The sequence below is a fragment of the Marmota marmota genome, unplaced genomic scaffold (assembly GCF_001458135.2).
Source record: "Marmota marmota marmota unplaced genomic scaffold, marMar, whole genome shotgun sequence".
In the NCBI taxonomy this organism is placed as follows: Eukaryota; Metazoa; Chordata; class Mammalia; order Rodentia; family Sciuridae; genus Marmota; species Marmota marmota.
This window is the reverse complement of record NW_025999932.1, coordinates 23,799,508-23,819,845: the sequence shown is the minus strand read 5'-3', so window position 1 is coordinate 23,819,845 and position 20,338 is coordinate 23,799,508. Positions and strand designations below refer to the sequence as shown.

General features: G+C 34.3%; 1 protein-coding gene across 13 annotated transcripts in view; it reads right to left on the bottom strand.

The window, feature by feature from the left end:
• Nucleotides 1–2,083: 2,083 nt before the first annotated feature.
• Pan3 (poly(A) specific ribonuclease subunit PAN3) overlaps nt 2,084–20,338 on the bottom strand; it is a 139,061-nt gene continuing 120,806 nt past the window's right edge. For 9 of the 13 annotated variants that reach the window (XM_015484177.2, XM_015484178.2, XM_015484176.2 and 6 more), the window contains 5 exons: nt 17,307–17,446; nt 14,523–14,652; nt 14,042–14,106; nt 7,346–7,484; nt 2,084–5,014 (listed from right to left, as the gene is read on the bottom strand). In XM_015484177.2, the coding sequence (XP_015339663.1) occupies nt 4,874–5,014; nt 7,346–7,484; nt 14,042–14,106; nt 14,523–14,652; nt 17,307–17,446 (615 nt within the window). In that variant the 3' untranslated portion in view covers nt 2,084–4,873. The remainder of the gene's footprint in view (nt 5,015–7,345; nt 7,485–14,041; nt 14,107–14,522; nt 14,653–17,306; nt 17,447–20,338) is intronic. The other 4 variants (XR_007346724.1, XM_048800764.1, XR_007346725.1 and 1 more) reach the window with 4 other exon arrangements.

Here is a 20,338-nt window from a genome sequence, read left to right as displayed (position 1 = left end):
CAATCATACTTGACACATTAGCAGCTTCCTAAAAACACCTTCACTTTGATTCTAGAACATTACTTTCTTCCTCTCTCTCTAGCTACTTCTGTCCCTTTGGCTCATTTTACATGCCTTCCTTGACCTTTGAACATTGACCTTAGCCAACATCAAGGCTCTAAGTGGCATTTTTAGGATGACTTTCATGTACAGATAGCTCCCTGTTGGTCCCCAAATCCACAATGCTCAAGTTGCTCATATAAAAAGCTGGGGTATTTACACATAACCAAGCTTATACTTTAAATCATTTCTAGATGACTCTGACAACCAATACAATGCAAATGCTATGGAAATAGTTGTTATAGAGCTACATCCCCAGCCCTATTTTGTATTTTATTTTGAGACAGGGTCTCACTGAATTGCTTAGTGCCTTTCTTTTGCTGAGGCTGGCTTTGAACTTGCCTCCTGAACTGCTGGGATTACAGGTGTGCGCCACTGCACCCAGCTCCTCTAATATTTTAAATTTGAGGTTGGCTTAATTTGTAGATGTTAAAACCGAGGGCCAACTTGTCTACTCCCTACTAAGATGGAAGCTTTCAAAACAGAAAATTATGCCTGTTATGGCCAGAGCTTTTTCCTTTGTTCCTAGAACTGTCTGGCATATAAAAGGCATTCAGTAAATACTTAAAGAATGAGTAAAACTCAATTCATTGAACTGGCACTGAGGGGTTGAGAAGTTCACAGAACTCTAATCAGAATTTATTGATTTCTTAACCACCAAACCATGTTGTGGTCAATACATTGTACATACAATAATTTAAAAGTCTTCTGTTCTCCTCTTTCTCTTCCTACCCCTACAGATTATATAGAAGATTTTAAACGTGTTCCTCACTGTGTACCTGCTAAAAGTGGGAAGAACCACTGCTTTAAAGCAAACAAAAAATGATCAAGTTGTGAATTTCATTTATATCAAATGTAATACTGGCCTAGCTTTAACTGTTATTTTTCACATTTTCCCAGAAGAAATTTAAAGCTAAAAGGCCTTTCAAACATACCCTCCACCCTAGGCAGACTAATTTCCCCCTTCCTCCCAGGAACCTACAATATGCATTTTGATTCTCATCAAAATCCATGGACATTCTTTCAGTATCGTTCCACAAAAAAGGCTTCCTGTAATGCCATCCTTTTTCTGATTTCCAGAAAACCACAGATCTCAAACTAGAAATGATCCCTCTTCTAATACTGTTCACTTATTCCTCAAGCCCCTTATTGCCTTCTATCCGGCACAGTATTTCTTTCAACTTTTCCCTTCGAATGCACAAAAAACATGCGTGTGCATGTGCACACACACATACACACACACACACCCCACTTAATACCCAGGTTCAACAAATGTCAACATTTTGCCATTATTTCCTATCCTTTTATTCTGGACAATGTTTCTGGAGAAACTGGGGGAAGGGGTGCTTCTCATCCATATGGCAAATTTAAAAAAAATTTTTTTTGTAAGCTGTTGTTGGGACACACGCCTTTATTTTATTTATTTTTTATGTGGTGCTGAGGAACAAACCCAGTGCCTTGCACATGCTAGGCAAGTACTTTACTGCTGAGCCACAATCCCGGCCCCACATATGGCAAATTAAATAAACAGAGACTGGCTAGCTACAGGGCTGGGTTGCTGCTCAATGGTAAAGCGCTTGCCTAGCATGTGTGAAGCCCTGGGTTCCATCCCTAGCGACCCCCCTCCCCCGTCGCCCCACCCCCAGAGTGGCTATACATCATTCCCTATTCCTTAACATAGGAATTCTCTCTCAATCATCCTATGAGTCTTGTATTGTATGAAAATGCTTGGATGTAACTATTCATTTTGTAATTACCAAGTCCCCAAATTGTAGTCTTAGTTCCTAGAACAGATCCAAGGACACAACAGATAGGCATTTAACAAATAACTAATAAATAAATAAATTAATTAGTGTTACCATTTCAAAGACAAAAATTCTTCCAAAATACATTAAGTAATGTACAGCCTTTTAAAAACCCAATCATAAGACAATTGTCACTTTGTTATATGAACTGGTACCCCATCCCTCAAAAAAGGACAAACTTATCTCTGTAATTCTTTATTAAAAATACTGCTGTACACATAGAGACTGAAAACAGGATTAAAGATGAATAACACATATTGGGATCATGACATTAGAACTTAACATACTGGTGCTTTTTAGGGGAAGTTGTTGACGTCCAAATCACAGAACCAAGGTCAAAAGCAAAACACAAGGGTACCCTCAAAAATATTTACAATGAAGTAAATATGCTAACAGAATTTAAAATAGGTACAAAAAACTAAAATGACCAACGTTACCTGATTTCAAGGGTTGTCCTTTCTGTGCTTTTATCTGACATAACAAGAAGGTATAAGAAGTTTACATCCTTAATTTGACTATCCTCATATATTAAAATCTTCCTATGGATTAAAGACTTTTAGACAACCTCTTAAATGGAATTACACTATGGAAAAGAGGGCTCCCCTAAAAAGCACCTAAGCAGAACTGAGAGTTCTTTTGAAAACCATTCCCAATAAAAACTAAATGAAAAATAAATATAAAACAAAGCTAAAAAAATATGCATTACCTGACACCAACTGTTCTCTGGCTGACAATATTTACTCATGGAAACATATCAGCTGTCTACCTTTTATATTCAAACCAAGTCCTGAGGTTAGGGGCTGAAGCAAACTAGCATTTATGATGCAGACATTCTTGGGTTTGTGATGTGAACTTGCCTTGCAGAGGGAAGTTTGCTGGTCTATACAGAATGAGAGATTCAAGCCCTATTATACCCCTGCCATTCCTTAGCTTTCACAAAACATTGGTCCACAAATTAAAATTTTCAAAAGTTACCAGACCCCCAAAATAAAATAGATGATCCCCTTTCATTTTCAAAGAAAACAATATTGGAAAAAATCTCCAGCCCGCTTATAAATTAAGCATTTCATATTTCTTCTAGAATACAAGTAGTTCTTTTTTGTACAAAAGAATTACAATATGATTTGTCAAAAAACATATAAAAAGACAGCTGCTCTTTCTCAAATACATGAGCTAATGATAAAAGACTTTTGCATGTTAATGTCTCCAAGTTCTTGTTCCTTTTACATAAAAAAGAACATCATGGTGGCAAATGTTAATTATCTTTGAATATTGAACATTATGTTCTTTTAAAATCCATCCAGATCAAACGCAATAATTGATTTTCTTGTTAACTCAACAACTGATGCTACCAATCATGGACTCAAACACTTGTTAAAATGTGTAAAGCGTGTCTCTGGTCTTCAAAGCTTTCAGGTGAAGAGAGGTGCTTTTTCTTGATGCAAATCTCAAGGCAGAGAAAAATCATTTTAAAGCTTATAAAAAGTGGACAGAGAAATATTAAAAACTTCTCTGAAATATACAAATGTGTACTATTATTAAAATTGAAGACAGTAACATCAGTTGCAAGTGCTTGGGAGTCTGTCCTGACCTTCTGAGTTTCCACATTTTCTTCATAGTTGAATGGTGAGCACCCAGTGCTAGTAAAACATTCAGTGCTGGGAAAGGAGATAGAGTCTTCATTACTGTTTTTTATGAAAGAAAATTCCTATGTATTTGGCAGTCTTCAGTATCAAAGTATAGGTATTTCATTAACTAGAAATTCCATGAATACCCAAGTTTGGCGACAATTGCATGTCCAAAAAGTAAGAAAATTATGAGGAGGAAAATTCCAAACTTTTGAGATGGACTTATTCAGGAAGATTCCGCAGAGTGAGTTATTATCAAAAGTACTATTACTTTGGGCTAAGCAGTGACTGCAAAGGCACAGCAGATCGTTATCCCTCCAAATTCAGGCTGTAAAATCTCAGAAAGCTCTTGATGCCAGACCACTGCTGTGTTAAGTTCATCTTCTGAACAGTGTCTCTGTGTCTGTATCCAGTGTAAAGTACCATTATAAAGCTGTGGTTCAAAGAACAGAACTTTATACAAGAAGAAGGAAAAAAAAAAAAGCAAACTGGAAATAACCTAAAGTAATATACTCCTGAACTTTAGGCCTTTAACACAATTTCTTCATTTTTTTTTCTATTATAAAATTGTATAAATGTAAAACTGACTAGCAGGCAAATGCCTTTTTAAAAAAAGGCTCTGGGTGAATTTGGAGCAAAGAGCTAAACATGCTCCTTCAGTTACTGTTTATCTGATCCTTCTTCGTAAGGATTTAAATCAACTAGTAGGGGAATTTATATCCAACAATTCACTGATATCTCTCTTTGTGTATTCTTAAAAACAAAACAAAAATCTCAATTTGAACTAACAGTGGGTGGCATATAGAGTTTGCATAAATATTCTTGTAAGAATTATGCACTATACTGCACTTGTATGAAATGATTTACCTGGTCCATTATGTCATTCAGGGTAACCCATCCCCCAAAGAACAAATTCTGCAACCCTCAATGGCAAAAATGCTGCCCATATGGTTTCCCAAAAATGTCCTTGCAAATAGTTTCCCTTAATAAGTATACAATGTGGCAAAAGTTCAAAGATCAGAAAAAAGTCTTTAAAAAATTAAAATTAGTGCATACAACAAGTGGAAAAAACAAAAGCAGGAGCATCATTCACCTGATGGTGCTCCTTGATCTGAAATGAATTCTTCACAGACAGAGCCTCCAATGGCAGTCAGAGCTCTTGAATAAGTGAAACATTCTTCCTTTCAAGTAACAGTGCACCTGACCCAAGTGCAAGCAGCTTTACTCATCTCCTATTTGTTTCCCCAATGTGAAAGGAGATGATGAAAACAGTTCAGCTGTAGTGCAATTTGCTACTGGTTAAGTTCCTCAGCCATATCCTGTGTGTGTTTTTAGCAAATACTACAACTGACCATTTGCAGCTGCAATCAGTTCTTGAAAAGTATTTTCAAAGCAGCGCTTTAAGTCACTGTAAGTCACCACAAGTACACTCTTCTCATCTCTGGAAATCAGGCTTATTTTTTCTGGCACACCAGCATCTAGCTGAAACAGACAGATACATAAAATAAGAAGTTCATACCATGTGGAAGAGAATATACTTTATTTAGGACATTTCCAACAGTGATAACTGAAATATTTTTTAAAACTTGTTACATTCCCTTTCAGATATCTATAAATACTTTTTCACTAGTCTTTATGGACCCAATTTTTAACTCAGATAATCTGTTTTTCAAATACTCTCTTTTGTCCCTTCTGCTTAAATATTTGTTTGCATTAGCATATGATTACACACTATTGATTTACAAGTTATAACAATTTACTATTATCTCCAAATCAAAAGTACCTTCCTATCTGGGCATTCTTAATTAACTCCTGTTATTAAACTTTTTATACATTTACTTTTGGTATTTCCTCTCATGTAAATGTTAGCTACTCACTTTATCTGTTGGGATTTGGCAGTAACTTATATTTTTTACAAAACATAAATACCAATCCTTAGTCCATCAAATAACTTGCTTTGTTATGATTTTTACTTTCCTTAATAGTTTTCAATGTACATTTCTTCTTTTATTATTTTATTAACTGATTCATTAAAATATATTTAAAATCCATTTAAGGTTCAAACTTTCAGAACAATTCACTCATTAATTTGTGTCATTTCCACCAAAATAAGCTTATGTAAAATCTTAATTTTAAAATAATCAACATGACCATCCTTCCTTTTTAATTTATTACACTCTTCAAAGTCAGAAAATTGTCACACTTCAGATTTGGAATAAATTTATTTAATATCAGCTATTTAAAAAAATTTTTTTTTAGTTGTAGTTGGACACAATACCTTTATTTTATTTGTTTACTTATTTTATGTGGTGCTGAAGATTGAACCCAGTGCCTCACATGTGCGAGGCAAGCACTCCACACTAAGCCACAACCCCAGCCCCAATACTAGCTATTTTTATGATATAAAATAAAATTTCTTCAAATGTTCCATTTTTCTGATATTCATTACATAGTCTTTCTTTATCATAACTGTCCATGGCTTATTCCACCTGTTCCATCTTTCTGTTAATATTAGTTCTATGTATTTCTAATTACTGGTGCTTTGATAAATTATATTCCACACATTGCTCTGAAGAATATATTTTGCCTTTAGGAAAAATAAAAGAAAAATAAATATGTAAATTATAATGGGTTAATTTAATGGTATATATAGTTTTGTGCTGCTGAAAATACTCTAGAAAGTTTTAAAGAAATTCCAAACAAGGCAAAGCCTAACATTTTCCCCAAAGGGTTATTACTGCATTGTGCATTAACAGCTCAAAAATATGTGCTCTGGTACTTAAAAAGGCCAAGGATCTGTAAATATTTTCTGTAAAGGGCTATATAGTAAATGTTTAGGTTTTTGGGAACACGTATTAGTCTCTGTCTTTTTTTTCCCTCCAACTTTTTAAAAATATGAAACTATTTTGGCTTATAGGGATATAAACAGACAGCTGTGAAATAGATTTGCCTGCAGACCATAGTTTGCCAATCCCGGGTTTACACATAAACCTACACAAAGACTAGAATTTACTTATAAAGATCAGTTCTAGACCCTGCACTTCCACATAATCCATTTAAAAAAAAAATAGTGTTCCTCCTTTCCTCTGTAAATTGTTTCTCTTAGCACTTTCAAACTCCTTTTTTTTGTGTGGGGGGCGGGATACTAGGGATTAAACTCAGGGGCACTTCATTCACCACTGAGCTACCCCAGCCCTTTCCTTTTTTATTTTGAGGAAGAGTCTGGCCTTGAACTTGTGATCCACTTGCGATCCTTCTGCTTCACCCTCCTGAGTCACTGGGATTATAGGTGTGCATCACGAGGCCCGGCTCCTAGCACTTTCAAAAACATACAGCTCACATCTCACAAAAGTTTATGATATATCTCTATTTAATTCATCTAATCACCAAATTCACTTATACCACTTTTGCACATTTATTATTATAATACTGTAGTTGACAATACAGGAACTAATAACAATACCATTCACAATGACTAGATTCAATTTTTAAAAAACATTAAAAAAATAATTTTTCTGTTTTCCCATTCATTGTTTTATTTGGTACCACAAAATTACATGTAAATAAAATGTAGTACAAGAGGGTCAAAACAAGTCATTTTTGACCACTACAAAAGACCCCATAATAAAAAATTCCGGAATTTGTCTTACAAGGTGTTAGAAAATCTTCCTATACTAGAAAATCACGAAAAAATATCTTGTAGAGTACAGAAGGAGTATATACTGATTTCTTAAGTCTCCTGATATTTGTATAAGATGCATCTCTATAAATTACAGGTAGCATTGTGATCTTCAAAATCCAGATACAAATTACCTTGTTAAGACAAGAAATGATATGACTGAGGTCAATCCAGGGAGCACCTGCTTCTGTCACCTGATGAAAAAGATGATCCCTAAAGAGTTTCAACAGATAACGGTCTCCAGTCTCTGACCAAGTAGGATCCTTCTGAAACCTGGGGGAAGTTAATATTTCACCTCAGTAACTCATGCTGTATGCCACATGGCCACCTGTTCATTTCTCAGACTCAAAACTAGTTTAATTTTTTTCCCTAATGAAAAGAGATTTTATGCAGTGTTTTTGTTTGTTTGTTTGTTTTTTAAATCCATTAAACACCGAAGTACATAAATTTCAATTCTCGGGGGGCAATAACCATCTATGAATTATTGTACCTCTTACTTCAGTCCTTACAATTAGATAAAATGGAGAACAAAGAAAGAAAACTTTAGACAGCTTTAGACTAAAGTTCTAAGAGAATATTCTTTTTTCCTTCCTCCCCAAGTCAGAGATGGTCAGCTAAGTTTTCCACTTCATTAATGAGCACAACACAGAAAAATGTTCAGAAACAAAACAAAACAAAGGTAGAGTCTGGTTTCCTACCATTTTACCTAAAGGAAAGTTGCAAAGAACTAGAGAACCAGATGACTACTGTTACTTTTCAATGATCTTAGGAACTGACAGTCTATCGGGGAAATAGATGTTATTCAAATAATCAAAGAAAGTGTTAACTACATATTGTAAACTACATATTTATACAATGCTATTATAAGAAAGGGATAGGATATAGAATGGAAACATGGATTCCTCCGGGAGGAAGGTTTTCCAGAGGAAGTAGTGGCTGCTTTTTCAGAGGAAGAATGCCCCCTTTATTTAGAGAGATGGATACTTGTAAAGGACAACATGGAACACCGAGAAAACTTAAGAAAGGTGTTTCTAAATGCATTTTTTTTTTTTAAGGAGAAAAGAAAAAGTGTGAAAACAGAATATAAAGGGAGGGAAGGCAAGAAGATAAGGGCAAGGAGAAGCCAGAAAGAAGACAAGGTCAAAAAGAGAAGAGGGAGAAAAGGAAAAACCTAAAGAGAGAGAGAGTGTGTGTGTATGTGTGTGTGTGTATGTGTGTGACCTGAAGCAAGAAGGAGAAATAAATAGATAAGGACCACAGTATGCACCCTTGATTTACATTTAAAAACTGGGACATGGCAGAGGGTATAGCTCAGTAGTACAATGCTCTGCTAAGCATGCAGGAGACTTAATCCCCAGTACCATCAAGTCACTCTGGAGAGCTCCAATTAAAATGCAGATTAAGCATATACATTTATCTTTGCTCCCTTTCAAAGTGTCACCAAATCAACAGTAAAATGTCTTTAAAAGGATGATAAACACAGGGATCAGAAGTAACAAAGTAGATAAGAGATGTTCATAAAATTTTGGCAAGTGCAAATCAGATGGGTTAAATGTTACGACTTAGCTGATTGAACAAAAAGGAACTCTAATCTAGGGTTGCAGTCAGGGGGAAATCCACAAAAAGATGCCAATGAGTAAGGCTCAAGAACTGACAGGGCCAGGCTGGGGTTGTGGCTCAGTGGTAGAATGCTCGTGTAGCATGCTTGAGGCACTGAGTTCGATCTGCAGCACCACATAAATGTGAAATAAAGATATTGTGTCCACTTAAAACTAAAAAATAAATATTTTTAAAAAAAAAGAACTGATAGGGCCTACGACAGGTGGAGATATGGGTTGAAGTCAGCAGAATTAAGGAAAGATTCTATAAACAGCAAATAGATTACTCATCTCAGCCCTGCTCCTAGCTCTGCCTTGAAGAAATCTACATGTTTACTTCGTAGAAGGGATGAAGCAGAAAAGCTCCAGCTCCAAGGATGCCAGCAAAACAGTAGCTGAGGAGGTGAAGAGTGGAGGATAATACATTATTCAACAAGCACCTCCTCGCTGCCTGGTTTCCAAACCATGGAAAGCAGGCGTATACCACGGTTAGGACATTCTTTCCACGTGATTCCAAAATTAGCCAAGAAAGAAGATATTTGAGAGTACACTAAAAACGAACAAAAACCAAGCTTAATAGTATATATCCTTATCTAAAGAAAAGCTCAATGTTCTATAATTCCTATAGAGCTTTCCATTAACTTTTTTTAGGACCTCATTTTAATAGTAATGGGTAGCCAAGTGTACAAAATCCTTTGAAGAGAAAATAAAATAAAGCAAGCCCTTATTTCCACTCCCTAAAAAACAAACAAACAAACAAACCCAACCACCACCAAAAATTCTGTCAGTGTCATTGACAAAATGATATAAAACACTTAAAGAACAGAAAAGTTTTGGGAAATTAAAAATATGACAGCAGAAATTTAAAAATTCAAAAGGATCAGAACAAACTTGAACTTTAATTTTAAAATTTAGAGAGAAAAAAATGAAACTTGAAACAATGCCCAGAAATAATAGTTTAAAAAAAAAAACAAAAAACAGGAGAAATATTAGAAAACCACAAAAATCTAACATCTGAGCAATAGGAATTACTATAAGGGGAAAAAAAGAGTTATTAAAGAAGTAGTGAAGGGGCTGGGGTTGTGCTTGCCTAGCACATGTGAGGCCCTGGGTTTGTTCCTCAGCACCACATAAAAATAAATAAGTAAAGGTGTTGTGTCCAACTACAACTAAAAAATAAATATTTAAAAAGAATTAAATAAAAAAAGAAGTAGGAAAGATCCTAGAATAGAAAAACTTAATTTCCAAGATTAAAAGGACCCACTTGTATTTTGAATCTAAAACACACATCAAGGAAAATCACTGTGAATTTCTGAACATAAGTGGCAAAGCCCTAAAAGCTTGAAAGAAAGGGAAGGATCTGGAGAGAAAATGGCTTTAAATTTGTCTGGCAGTTAAAAGACAATGGAACAATGTTTCATACTCTGAACAAAACTATCAATACTTTTAGTTAACAAAATCAATAAATAGCAATTAAAGTGCAGAAATCATAAAGGAGGAAATGTAACTATCATTATTTGTAGATGGTAAGATCATAAACTGGGAAACTCAAAAATCTATTAAAAATTTATCCAAACAAGGTATCAGGTGTACAAAATTACAGAATTCAATTAATTCATAGGAACAACTAGTGGTAAGAAGACAGAATAGGGGAGGGGCAGACATAAAATACCTAAGAATAAAATTCAATATGCTAGAACTACATAATGAACCCATACACTACTGAAGAATAGAAAAGTAGACATCAATGAATAAAATGACATACCATGATTTTCAAGACAACTAATATTTAAAACTACAAATGTACTTTAAGTTTACTGATATGACTCATAATAGTCATCTTCCCTATATAAATACCATCAGATTTATTCTTTTCTAAGACATTAAATGAACTGATTAACAGTTTTCGGAAAACAATGAAAAAATACATAGTGAATGGAGATGGAGAAGAACTAACACTACTAGATTTGGTGGTGGTGGTGGGAGGGCTTAACTAGGGATTGAACCCACGGGTGCTTTACCACTGAGCTACATCCCCAATCCTCCCCCCTACTTTTTTTAAAATTGAAATTCTGAGATAGGGTCTAAGTTGCTGATACTTGGGGTTGAGTCCAGGCCCTTGGGAGGGGCAGACATAAAATACCTACATGCCTGTATCCAGCGAAGCTACTAGATTAAAATTCCTACCATTAAAAGAATGTGCGCTGTATCATACTATGGGCAAAAGTTAGACAATTAAAAAAATGCTTTTTATCTACTAGGTAGTTGTCTGGAGGGAAAAAAGCCTGGATTCATACCTTACACCCTACATAATTTCTAAATATACAAAAAATTAATATGAATGAATGAAACCACAAGCCACAAACATTCTCGAAGAAAGCATGAAGTAATTCCTTCATCTAAGGCTCAAAATCCAGAGGCATAGAAGTTAGATCATTAGACTACATATGTAAATATCTGCATAGGGGGGAAAATGAGCAAAGTCAAAAGAAAAATGACAGCATTAAAAGAAAAAAATCACAAAGACTAAATCTCTCTAACTCTTATCTATATCAATTAAGAAGACAGGCAATCCAGCCAAAAATAAAAATGGGAAAGGATATGTACAGACAGAAAAGAAAAGAAACAGATTTAAAAAAAAAAAAAAGATACTCAAGTAAGTCCCTTAAGAATAAATTCAAACTAAAACTTCACTGAAATCATTTTCTTATGCATCTGGTTGATCAAACTCCAAAACTTTGAAAAAGGTATTGTTGGTGAGGCACTCTCATAAATTATACAATTTTTTTCTGCAATAGCTCTGAAATTATAGTGATATATCCACTAATTAGCAATTACTATTGTGCCTACCATTATGCACACACAAAATTAAACAAAATTAAGCCACATAACTTAGTCCCTATAGCACGGTTTACACTAGCAAAATACTAAAAACAACATAAATGTCTATCCACAGGGAACTGAAGAAATAAAAGTAATCCATGGAATGATCATTATTTGAGATAAAATGTGAGGAAGCATAGCTTAGTAGCTAAAAGCACAGGCCCTAAACCACAAAGTCTAGATTCAAATCCTGAATCCTGGCTCATTTACTTAATTATTATGTGACCTTGGACAAGTTACTTAATCCATCTGTGCATCATTTTCTGTTAAATCAGAATAACAACAGTAGCCTTGTCACAGAGTAATCATGAGAAGTAAATCAGGTCATATTTGTATAGTGTTTAGAATAGTGCTCGACATATACTCAACATAAACATTAAGACTTCCAAAATAAATTTTTATAAAAAGTAATATATAAAGAATACTGAGTATGGTTTGCAATTTTTATATTTAAAAAGAGGAAGCCAGGCATGGTGGTACATGCTTGTAATCCCACTTACATGGGAGGTTAAGGCAGGAAGATTCAAAGTTTAAGGCCAGTATGGGCAATTTAGTGAAACCCTGTCATAAAATAAAATAAAAAGGGCTGGAAATATAGTTCAGTGGTACAGTGTTGCCTAGCATGTGCAAGGGCCTGGGGTCAAACCAAAGTACCAAGGACAAAAAAAAAAAAAAAAAGGTGGGAGTAATGGTAGTGCTGGATAACATACAGTAGTATATGTAGCTCAGGAAGGGTATAGAAAAAAAATCAGAACTAAGTATTAGTGGGTGCAATTGGTGAGGTTAGGGATGTCAGTTTTGAAGAGAGATTTTGTATTTTTCACCATAAATCTTTAATACTGGTGATATATAACCTAATAAAAATAAATTTTGAAAATTTTTCTTAAGATAACTAAGAATTTTATACTATCAATAAGATACGAAAACAGAACAAAGATATTTTTGGACTTTCAAGGACTCAAAAAACTCACCTTTCACAGGAAGCTACAGGAGAATGTGCTCCATTAAATCAAAAGAATAAATCAAGGAAAAAAAGCAAGAAACAGGGTGTCCAACACAAAGAGAGAGATAAGGAGAACTCCCAAGACAAGAGTGAAGGGAAGCTCCAGGTCAAGTATGCATTTGGGCAGGGTATGAAGCACTCCAGCCCAGATGGGAACAGAAGGGTGGGGACTCTCAGGGGAATTTCTCTAAAGGGGAGGGGGAAAAAAGGAACCGATAGGTTACCTATTTTTGAAAGGTGTTTTATAACTCTGGCAGAGTGTTTGCAATGAACTCGTTGTAAATACTTTTTCCTTTGCTTAGTTTTCTATATAAGACAATTATCAACTCCAGGAAAACACAAAAACAAACAAACTGCACAGAAGAAAGGAAATATAATTATGCTTTACTATGCAGTGCAGCTATGAACAATATTTTTTACCTAGTCATAACAATGTCAACACCAAGTACAGATTTAACTCAAAATTATGGGTTAAGTGGCACAATGTAAGAGAGTGTTGTTGAGTGTTGAAGAAAGGTGATGAGCCATAAGCTGAATTTCAATACTTAAAAAAATTAAGAAAAAGCAGTTTAGGCATATATTGTAAAGTACAGAGATAAATACCAGAAGACATAGCTAAGAGTTTTCAAAAAGTAGTTTAACATATAATATGTCTTCTTCATTCAGGAAAATTTTTAGGGAAAATTGAGTTTTTAGACTTTGAAAAAATGCAGCGGACTTGAATTTCATGGATAGGAAAAAAATCCCACAAGCAACGATATCTATCTAATACCTATAACTTCAAAAAATAGATGACAATCCTGAAATATAACTTACACTTTAGTCACAATAACTGCAATTCTGTTCTGTACTTGACAGTTATATAGTACAAACATCAACTCTTATTGAGATGAGTAACTTTAATTTACAAACAGGATAGAATTAGATAAATAGAGTAAAATGGCAATGTCTTTCCAATGTTAATGTACTTTAATAGAAAATAAGAGGCATGCAATAATTAGAAATTTCTAGGAAGTCTCTGAATGGACCAAGGAAAATTGATTTGATCCAGCTTTTAAAAAGGAAACAGGTATTTGTAAAATGTTCCCTCATGTGCAAACCACAATACAGATATTAACACTGTATTTCCTGTATGTGTTCATGCGTGTAAAATTTATAAAGTCAAACACACCTAGGCTGTGGCTTAAAAAAAAGGCATCGTAATGATTAACAGGTCACTTCACATGAGAAAAATTTCCTTTTTTTTTTTTTCAAATAAAAGCAGTAAAAATAAGGTACACGCATTCTTGTTTCATAAAACAGTGCCCTTGATTGAAAATATATTGCAAAATACTGTAAATCCTTACTCCGGCCTCTCATTGATTGTTCCCAATTTTGCTAGAAGCCTAAACAGTCTTCCATTTTGAACTTCCTATAAAACATTTTAAAAAGAGAATGTTAATGTTCAGCTAATTCAACATAAAAACCAAAATTCACAAAGATTGATATCCTGCACTGATGCAATCATTAAGCAATACATTCTAACATCCCCACCAAACTTTTGGTTATACTTTTAAAACACCACAAGTCTATTATGCAGATGACCCATTTTTAGGGACTGATAGAGTAACTCACATGAAAGACTTTTGTCACGTTATTACAAAAACATGAATGAAAAAGAAAACAATGCCCAGAGGATGTCAAAAATTGCTAAATATTCAGCATTTACAAAAATATTTGCAATCTTGGACGATTAGGTTCTATATTCTGTATAATAATTACTGTTTTATAACTACTTATACACACAAATCCAAGAATGCGTACAGTCTTTTTAACTATACTTTTTACCTTTGCAAGGTCTTCTTCAATGACATCATTTCTCATTTGAGCAGCATCCAATTGAGTATAAAATCGAGCACCAATCATGGGCATGATGTCATTTACACTTCGCATCCTATTTTGGTCAGTCAACAAATACCTAACCAGGATAAAGAGGAATCACTTGAATATCTAGCATGCAGTTAAAAAAATTAAAACCAAAAACCAAAAACAAAACCCAGCTGGGCATGGTGGCCCATGCCTATAATCCCAGCAGCTCAGGCAGCTGAGGCAGGAGGATCAGAAGAGTTCAAAGCCAGCCTCAGCAAAAAACGAGGCACTAAGCAACTCAGGGAGACACTGTCTCTAAATACAAAATAGGGTTGGGGATATGGCTCAGTGGTCAAGTGCCCCTGAGTTCAATCCCAGGTAAACTCTCCCCGCGCACCCCCCCCCCCCAAATAAAACAATAATAATAAAAAACCAAACCCACAAATACATATTGCTTTTATCTAGTGCACTCAATCTGAAAACATACTTTTCATGCAACTCAGGTTCACCTTTAAAGCTTAATTATTATTTCTCTTCTTGGAAAGCTTTTAAGAGCTAAAGGAAAAAAACATGTCTCTTTCTACATATTTTCACTACTGTATAAGAAAGAAAGGAATGTAGAGGAGGGTTCCACTTACGCATTTCAGTTCTCAAACCTTTCTTTATAACAGTGCTAGATGAAAATATAGTTACAAACTTTTTGAAAGGGGTGAAACACTGAATAGCTGTGGGGTTGGGAGCTTTCCCTATTGCTCATCAAAGGTAATTTTTTGCTGTTGTTTTCAAGATAGAGATCTTGCTATGTTGCGCAAGGTAATCTTGAATCATTGGGCTCAAATGGTCTTCCTGCCTCGGCCTCTAAATACATGGGACTACAGGTGCATGCCACTGCACCTAGCCAAAGATAATTTTTGAAACTAATACTGGGTCTTCAATTTTGCTAAACTGAATGAACCCCAGCATATTTTGGAAGCTGTATTCTGCTCTGCCACTTTAATTTAACAAGTGTCATCATATATTCATCTCTGAGCAATCTTTATGTGCAACACAGATCAAAAGAGTCCAATTCTAGCTTACTATCTTCACAGGACTTATCACTATCTGAAAATCTTACTTGCTTACATGTTTATTAACTTTTCTCCCCTTAGAATATAAGTTTCCAAAAGATGAAAATCTTGCTCATCTTGAAGTATCCCCAGCATTTGGGATATAGTAGGTATTTTCTTATTGAATAAATGAATGATTACCCATGCCAATAATCCACAGTATCTTAGCTATTTATCTGTAATTACTAACATTTATATTGGCCAATAATATTGGAAGTTATTACAAGCTATGTAACTTTGACAAGTTACTTTACCTATGTCTGAAATTTGTTTCTAAAATGGGGCTAATAATGGCATCAAACTTACTATTATTGGGAGAATTAAGTAAATTAACTCACATTAAGCAGTTCAAAAGCTCCTGACATATGGTTTATTGCTATAAAAATTTTAGTTTGTAATTATTAAAGTACGACTTTCTGTTTACTCTTTAATGAAAATTTCAAACATTTATTTAAAAAAGTAGAATAATAAAATGAATCCCCATGAATCATCAACCACTTTGGATAATTATGAACATATAATTTGTTATGTTTTTATCCTCTACTCCCAATTTTTAAATCTAGAGATTATAACCTGAAATTATCTGAAACATCCTAGGTTTTGCAAAGTCAGGCTTGGAATCACTGCTGTTATCACACATAAAACAAATGTTTTCATTTAAAAAATAAACCATCTTATTCAACTACTAATAGGATCTAGGCAATGACTGGCTTCCAGTGTTCTGTCACAAGAACATTTATGCCATTTATTAACAATTCCATATCCCAGGGCTGGTCCAAAAACAAAGTGGATCATCCAGGGCTACATCGAAAGATCAGAAGGGACAGCTGGAAGCTAAAGGAAACTGTTGATTAGGATCAATAAATTCTAATTCCTTCTAGAACATAACAAGAAAAATTACAAAAGTATTCCCCTAGCTTCTCTGCTCAAAATGTGATAATAAAGGTCGCAGTGGCCAACCCTCTGAAATCTACCAATATTAGATGTGTCTGAAATAGGGAGAAGTCCTCCTGCGTTGAGAGTAGTCCACAGTGCTTTTTTTTTTTTTTTAAGCCAAACTCATTTCAAACCTATGTTTAAGAACTCCATGGAGTCTTAGGATACTGGAGCATAAGCACGGGATCCTCTACACTGTTTTTTGGTGCATGTTTGGATCAGAGAATATATAATTAGAATGCATTTGAGGTTTATTTTATGATAGCTGTCATACTCTGGCCAAGAGAACTTTCTGAAATGATGAAAATGTTCTGAGTGTCCAATATATTAGCCAGGAGCTACATGTGGCTATTGAACCCTTGAAATACAGTTAGTGAAATCAAAGAACTGAATTTTTAATTTAATTTTAAAAGGATACATGTAGTTAGAGAACATCAGTATAGCTCTAGAGGTTGCGCACTAACCAAATGTTTAAAACATCAATAATTAATTAGAACGCATGGCTTATTAACTTATTCCAAGAAATATATACTTGGGAATAAAAAGAAAAGTCATTTGTGTTTTAGTTCATTTTAAATAGTGGGAACTAAAACAGAATCACTATTAAAAGGACCCATATGAAAATAAGCAATACACAAAATAAAAAGCTCAGTCAATCTCATATGATAAGTGTGCAAGTGCGTGTGTGTGTACATATATTTTATCATATATTAAAACTTACAAGATCAGATTCTTCAGGTCAGAGGAGTAGTTGATTGTCACTAATTCCATGGCTTTCTGTAAATTCTCTCGCTGTATTCCTGCCAAAGAGTTGCAAGCCAAAGCCAACACAACTTTTCCTAATGATATCAGATCTGCTTGCTGACATGAAAGAATAAATATAACTTTTATTTTTTATTTCATAGGTATACATTTAATACATGACACTACTACATTAATAGAAAATATTTTAAATAAGCTGAAGAATTTAGGGCAGGGTTCTAAAATATGAATATTCATCAAAATCACCTGGGAGCTTTTTAAAAAGTAACTTCTGAGCTTCACCTTCAGAGATTATCATTTAGTGAACAGTCCCAACATTTCTAAAGCACCCAGGTAATTCTGATAAAGGCAGTTCTAGGATTACATCTAAGAAACATTACTCTAAGTAGTTAATATGCCAGCTATGAAACTGCTGCTTAAGGCTTTTTTTAAAAAAAAATTCTTTTATTTAAATATATATGATACTCTTTGTTATTACAACAAACTTAAGTTTACTACACATTTGGTTTTACTATGATTGTTGCAATTTAACATACACAGAGTTTTCCCATTTTCTATGAGTTCCAGAATGTAGTGTAAATGTAAAAATTATTTGAAGGAAAGTTTTCCCATTATAAACATAAATGTTAGCCTCATTTTGGAGCATGTTTATTCTCTAGAATATTGAAATGGTGCAAACCTCAAAGATATCCCAAATGCCTTTGTTTCTAAACAAGACTATGTTTGCTTATACTCAATAGATCTTTGAGTTCTGGAACTACCTCTTTCCTATTTTCTTTTTTAAATAATTTACCATTCTCAGGCTTTTCTTCTAAAAGGATTTTCAAAAGACACTGACTGATTAAGTTATTTTTTATCACCCCCAAATAGTCCTACTTGGTAGGCAACCAACAATAAATGTAGTAACTCCAAGTTAACATGAAATCATTTGAAGTAATTTCTACCAGATTTCTTAAAATCTTCAAAATCCAAGATCTCATCTGAATATTAGCTATATCTCATTTACTGAGTGTTGGTTTTTTGGTAAGTTTTCAAACCCAGCTGTACATTAAAATCACCTGAGAAGTTTAACAACAAAATACAACAAATAAACAAGAAAGTCACCTAGTGCTTGTCACCCAGTTTAGATGTTACCAGCCTGGGGTTTGGTCTCAGTATTGGTACTTTTCAAAGCTTCCATAAGAGATTTTGATATGCAGCCAGGGTTTCAAACCACAAGTTTAACTGAATGTCTACAACTGGCATATTTGGAAAACCACCTATTTTGAGGCAGTCATAATGAAATTTTAATACTAGATAGCTATCCTTAACATTGTACCTAACAGGGAATAAGCGTAAGTCAAACTCTATTACCTCCCCAAAGCAACCCCCCTCCAAAAAAAAAAAAAAAAAAAACCATTTAAAATTTAAAAAGTATACAAAAACTAGCATTTGTGAATCTGACACTTTGAACATGAGATCCTAAAATTAGAAAAACTGATTAGACAGATAAACTACTTTAAATCTATCAAAAGGGATACCAAGAATTTGTGCCAAAGTTAGGATCCCAGAATGGCAGAATGGAAGGGGCACGGCAAGGAGCACTTTCACTACTGCCATCATTCCTGTTCTTAGGAGAGCACTGCTATAAAAACTCTGAGAAGTCCCTTTAATCAAATTTAAGATCAGGTAAAACTTTCTAAGTTACATTAACAAAGTTACAGAAATATTGACCAAAAAGCAATCAGAGTACTGTTAATGCTAACTATAAATTTCTATAGGTGTTTCAATCAAATGTATTTAGTAAAGCAAACTGAAGGTAGTTGCTTTTTATCAAGTATTTGAGCAGCATGTACCAACATACAGTCTCTCAATCCTTGAAACAGTGGAAATTTTCAGTTTGGCTCCACTTTGAATTGATGCTATACTAAGCCTCCCTCCTAGAAAGTTCCATTGTTCCCTACTGTGAGACAGGAAAGCAAAGGTCCAAGATAACTGAAGAACTAGGTGAGTTTAAAAAAAAAAAAAATTACACCATCTATTTTGAGTACATCCCACCACCTCTCTAGGGTTGACTCAAGGTGGAAATGATCCACTTTTAGAAATAAAGCACATACACAACATGATCCAGATTAGATTAGAACTGATTTTTAAAATAAAAGACATTAATAAAAGTCTTGCTTACGAGAGTTTAACATCAAAAAAACTCAGTAACTCTCCTTTCCTTGTTGCCCAACTAAATAATTTTCCATTTGTTATTTTGCTTCTTACCTCCATCTGGTTTTTTTCCCCCCATTTGTTGAATTCAGGAGGTTTTCCCCCCAACTCATTTTCAGTTTCTTCCTGATTCTTGATTTCTTGATTTCTTTCTCTGATTCTATCTATGGCTCTACTTATGTCCATTTTACTGAAAGTCAGTCTCTATGCACGTGTCTGAAACAGACTATGAAAAATATACTACAAGAAACAATGCACTCCTTTCTCATGTACCTTCTTCTCTGTAATATCACACTTCCCTTTTGGGGACTGTCTTTAATTCTCTCCTATATCTTACTATAATAAACTACATGAAAAATATATCAAAAAAAAAAAAAAAAGAAAGACAAAGAAAAGAAAAGAAAACCTGATATATCCTTCCTTTACTGTTGAAAAATAAGGAGAAAATAACACTTGGTTGAAGGTTGACTGAGCTTTTGAATGAGGGCAGGTCCTGGCTTACAAATGAGTTGCCCTAAAAGCTTACTAAAGTTGGTTTGAAACTCAGGGATCATTTTTGTTTCTTTACAGAGCAATTATATAACTCATGACATAAATGAAATACTGCACATTTTGTACATAAACTGTAGAAAATAATACTGCTGTGGCACAGGAGGAAAAATTTTTGTTTGTATTGAGCCCAGCTTCTTCTTACACATGCTCAGCAAACACTCTATTATTGAGTTACATTCCCTGCCCATATCAGTAGTTTTAAAAAAGTGAATCTTATTCAAAAAAGAATTGGGGGGGGGGGGG